A 3,345-nucleotide genomic window follows, 5' to 3' on the forward strand; every position below is an offset into this window, starting at 1 on the left:
TTCCCTTTTTCTGCCTTGTTATTCTCGCTTATGTTGGTCCTTGCTTCGGAATCTAATTGTATGTTCATAGAGAAATCAAATATATGTATCATATACCATATATGGTGAAGTTTTTCTTGTGTTTTGATTAGAAACCCGAAACCCGAAAATGATCAAAGGTACCGTTTTTGGGGGGAAGAGGCGTTTCTATAGTCTCCTTGACGGCGGCGGCGGCTGAAGAAACTATGCCCTTCTCCATAGCATCTTCGGGGATGGATTGTCCGGTTTCTTCGGCATTTCTCTCAGGAACAACGATGGCGTTTGAGACCTTTTTCTCTGCAGCTTCTTTGTTCATCTTCTCCATTGTATCCTCTTCCGCGACAAAGGATGTTGTGATGCTCACGAGAGGAAATATCGTAATTCTTGAAGCTTGGTTGAATATGGCAATGGCCGCTCCCACTGCTGCAATCTCCACAGGCCCTGCACATATCAAATATATCGATCTTGGTTGGATTTCACTGCGTTTCTTGATTATATATGAAACATTGATTATATATCACATATATAAACGATGCACAACGTTTTTCTTTTCGTAAAAATATCTCAGCTTTCGGTCCGACGACCGACAATACAATGTAATGTTCATACCAATGTTTAACAAATACCGGATTAGTTCAACAAGATAGAACCCCGAATAAGTGAATACGAAAATCCAAAAGACCGAGAAACGTACCTAAACGACCAATAAAAGCAGTGTCGATGAGAGAAGCGATAGGGTCGGCGGCTAATGCCAACGCAGCAGGAAACGCAATGCTTAGAATCTCACGTCCAAGCGAATCCATCTTGAATACATTCCTGTAAATTATCACAATCACAATCACATTATGTATGTATGTATGTATGTATGTTTTACTATATATACACATATTCATTTATCTATATATATATATATATATGTACATGTTCGTATACTGCACGCACCTTGAATCTCTGAAGAAAACAAGAAATGGCACCGGAGAAAGGTAGCTCCGGGTCATAGCCACGTCAGCAATATTCGACATTTGGCTAACGAGATCAAGAATCAGAGAGAGAAGAGTTTCTTGAGTGAAGAATAGTGGGTTTACGTATATGTTTTGTTTGTGTGTGTGTGTGAACGTATGTATATATAGGGACAAGTAATGAATGATTCATTTCGCATGTGTTTACTTCCCCAGCTATTCCGTTCCCCCGGATGAACCTAAAACTTTGAATTCACGTACGGACGGTCCATTTATTTATAATATAATATATACACATACTGTATGTGTGTGTGTATACGTCATATACAAGCGTGACATATATGTATGGACAGGCATACAAAACAATGCATATAAAATAAATGATTAAAAAGAAAAAAAAAACATTTTTTGTTCATTGTTTTAATAAATCAGTAAAAATTATATTTTTAACATATACAACCAACTGGATTTGGACCATGCAATTTCGAATTGGATACGAGACAAATGAAAAAACGTGTTTCGTGATTTTAACCATAATAAATATATGATTATACAATAATTAAGAATGTGAATATAAAAAATATTATACATTTATTGTACTTCACTTTTAGAGACGGCGTCGATACATATAACGAAACCATTAAGGTACAACGCTAGATTAAATGTTTGATAATACTATATTAGATTTATTTTAATTATAAAAAATAAAGTATAACCAATTTCTCCCAAAAAAAGCAGCTAAATTGTTTATGAGATGCTAAAATTTTAGGGCCAAACCTTTATCTTCCTCTAAAGTTGCCTAAACGGCAAAGAAAATATTTCAAAGTGTTATTTAAAATATATTCATATTTATTTTCTTTTCAGATATTTGGATTAGGGAATCATGACGTATTCGACCTTTCGGTCACATACAAATCAGTCTCAAATATCATTTCCTAAATCGCTCATTAATATAAGAAATAAATCGGTTATAGTTATCGTTCTAAACTTGCAATTTTAATCACATAATATTGAAAATACATGAAAAATATTCGTCTTAAAATTACCATCTACTCAACTAAACTTTTTCTTTTTCTGTTTCACAAAACAATTTTAATATTATATATATATATATCGTCGAAGCTACACCAACTAAAACTTCTCTGTTTCATAGTTACGCAAGGGGGTTATTTATATTGGGGTCTAAAGTGATGTGTGAAAACCTAATACTCAACCAAGATTCGGGAGGTTACGGCTTAATGGGAATGATTTTTATTTTGAGTTTTTAGATTTTAGTTTTTAGTTTTGGATTTTTGGATTTTGAATTTTATAATCTTTGTAAATCCAAAAAATATAGGCTTTGAATGGTTAGAGTTTTTAGAATAAAAAAACAACAAAAAAAAAACTATCATTTAAGTTTTTATAAAATTACTTTTTCTAAAAAACTTGCAAATCCATTTTGGCAAAAAAATCAATAAAAAACCAAACTAAAATTTTTTGGGTTTACAAATATTATACAATCCACAAACAAAAAACCAAAAACCAAAATTAAAATCCAAAAACCCATAATAAAAGTTATCCACATTCAAAATCGTAGTTTTTGGTTTTATATTGATTTTTTAATCAAAATGTCTTTCCAAGTTTTTAACAAAAGTAATTTTACAAAAAATTTGAATGTTAATTTTTTAGATTTTTGGATTTTAAAAACTCGAAAAACTCCAGCGATTTAAGACCTACGTTCTTCCACGATATTTAAAAAATAAATAAATTCACATGAGTTTATCAAATACCATCTCTTGTTTTGCCAAAAAAAAATAATATCTCTTAAAATTTCCAAAAATAAATATAAAGAGATTTTTAAAATTTTATTGGGATTTATATTTTACTTATATTTGATATTGTAGAAAATTTTAAATATTAGGATTTTTTTTGGATGATCCGCAAATTCACCTAACCTTCGACCCAACTACATCTGTTGAAGGTCCAGAGGAAAAATCGGGTAAATTACCACCTTTCGACATCCGTATCCACAAAATTATGAAATTATAAATATTATTTTTCTGTCATTTGTGTAAACAAATAAAACATAATAAATTAAAGAGTTACAAATATAAAATATCTCCCATACTTATAGTTCTAATCAGTTTTTCAAGTATTTTTCCAGATTATACGGCTTAGAACAAGTATACTACTATATATACTTGACACGGACTTGTGTTTTTTTCCTAGTGCATATGTGCAATTGTGTTACGAAAACAATTGGGGCCTCGTCTTCCACGCAAGATTGCCGGCTTTTTTTCTGCGGTTGCCACATATACCACCTCATAATATATAATGATCAACGAACATGTATATTATATTTATCATTATCAATATGTGTGGTTATACA

At 31.2% G+C, this 3,345-nt stretch overlaps 1 protein-coding gene across 1 annotated transcript in view; it reads right to left on the bottom strand.

Moving 5' to 3' along the window:
- The window catches only part of LOC104810146 (protein DETOXIFICATION 43), a 3,821-nt gene extending 2,747 nt beyond the window's left edge, over positions 1-1,074 (bottom strand). The window contains 3 exon segments of the mRNA XM_019202162.1: positions 104-459; positions 713-834; positions 961-1,074. Coding sequence (XP_019057707.1) covers positions 104-459; positions 713-834; positions 961-1,040 — 558 coding nt within the window. The 5' untranslated portion in view covers positions 1,041-1,074.
- Positions 1,075-3,345: the final 2,271 nt, after the last annotated feature.

Source organism: Tarenaya hassleriana, unplaced genomic scaffold (assembly GCF_000463585.1).
Source record: "Tarenaya hassleriana unplaced genomic scaffold, ASM46358v1 Cleome17, whole genome shotgun sequence".
NCBI classification, from domain to species: Eukaryota; Viridiplantae; Streptophyta; class Magnoliopsida; order Brassicales; family Cleomaceae; genus Tarenaya; species Tarenaya hassleriana.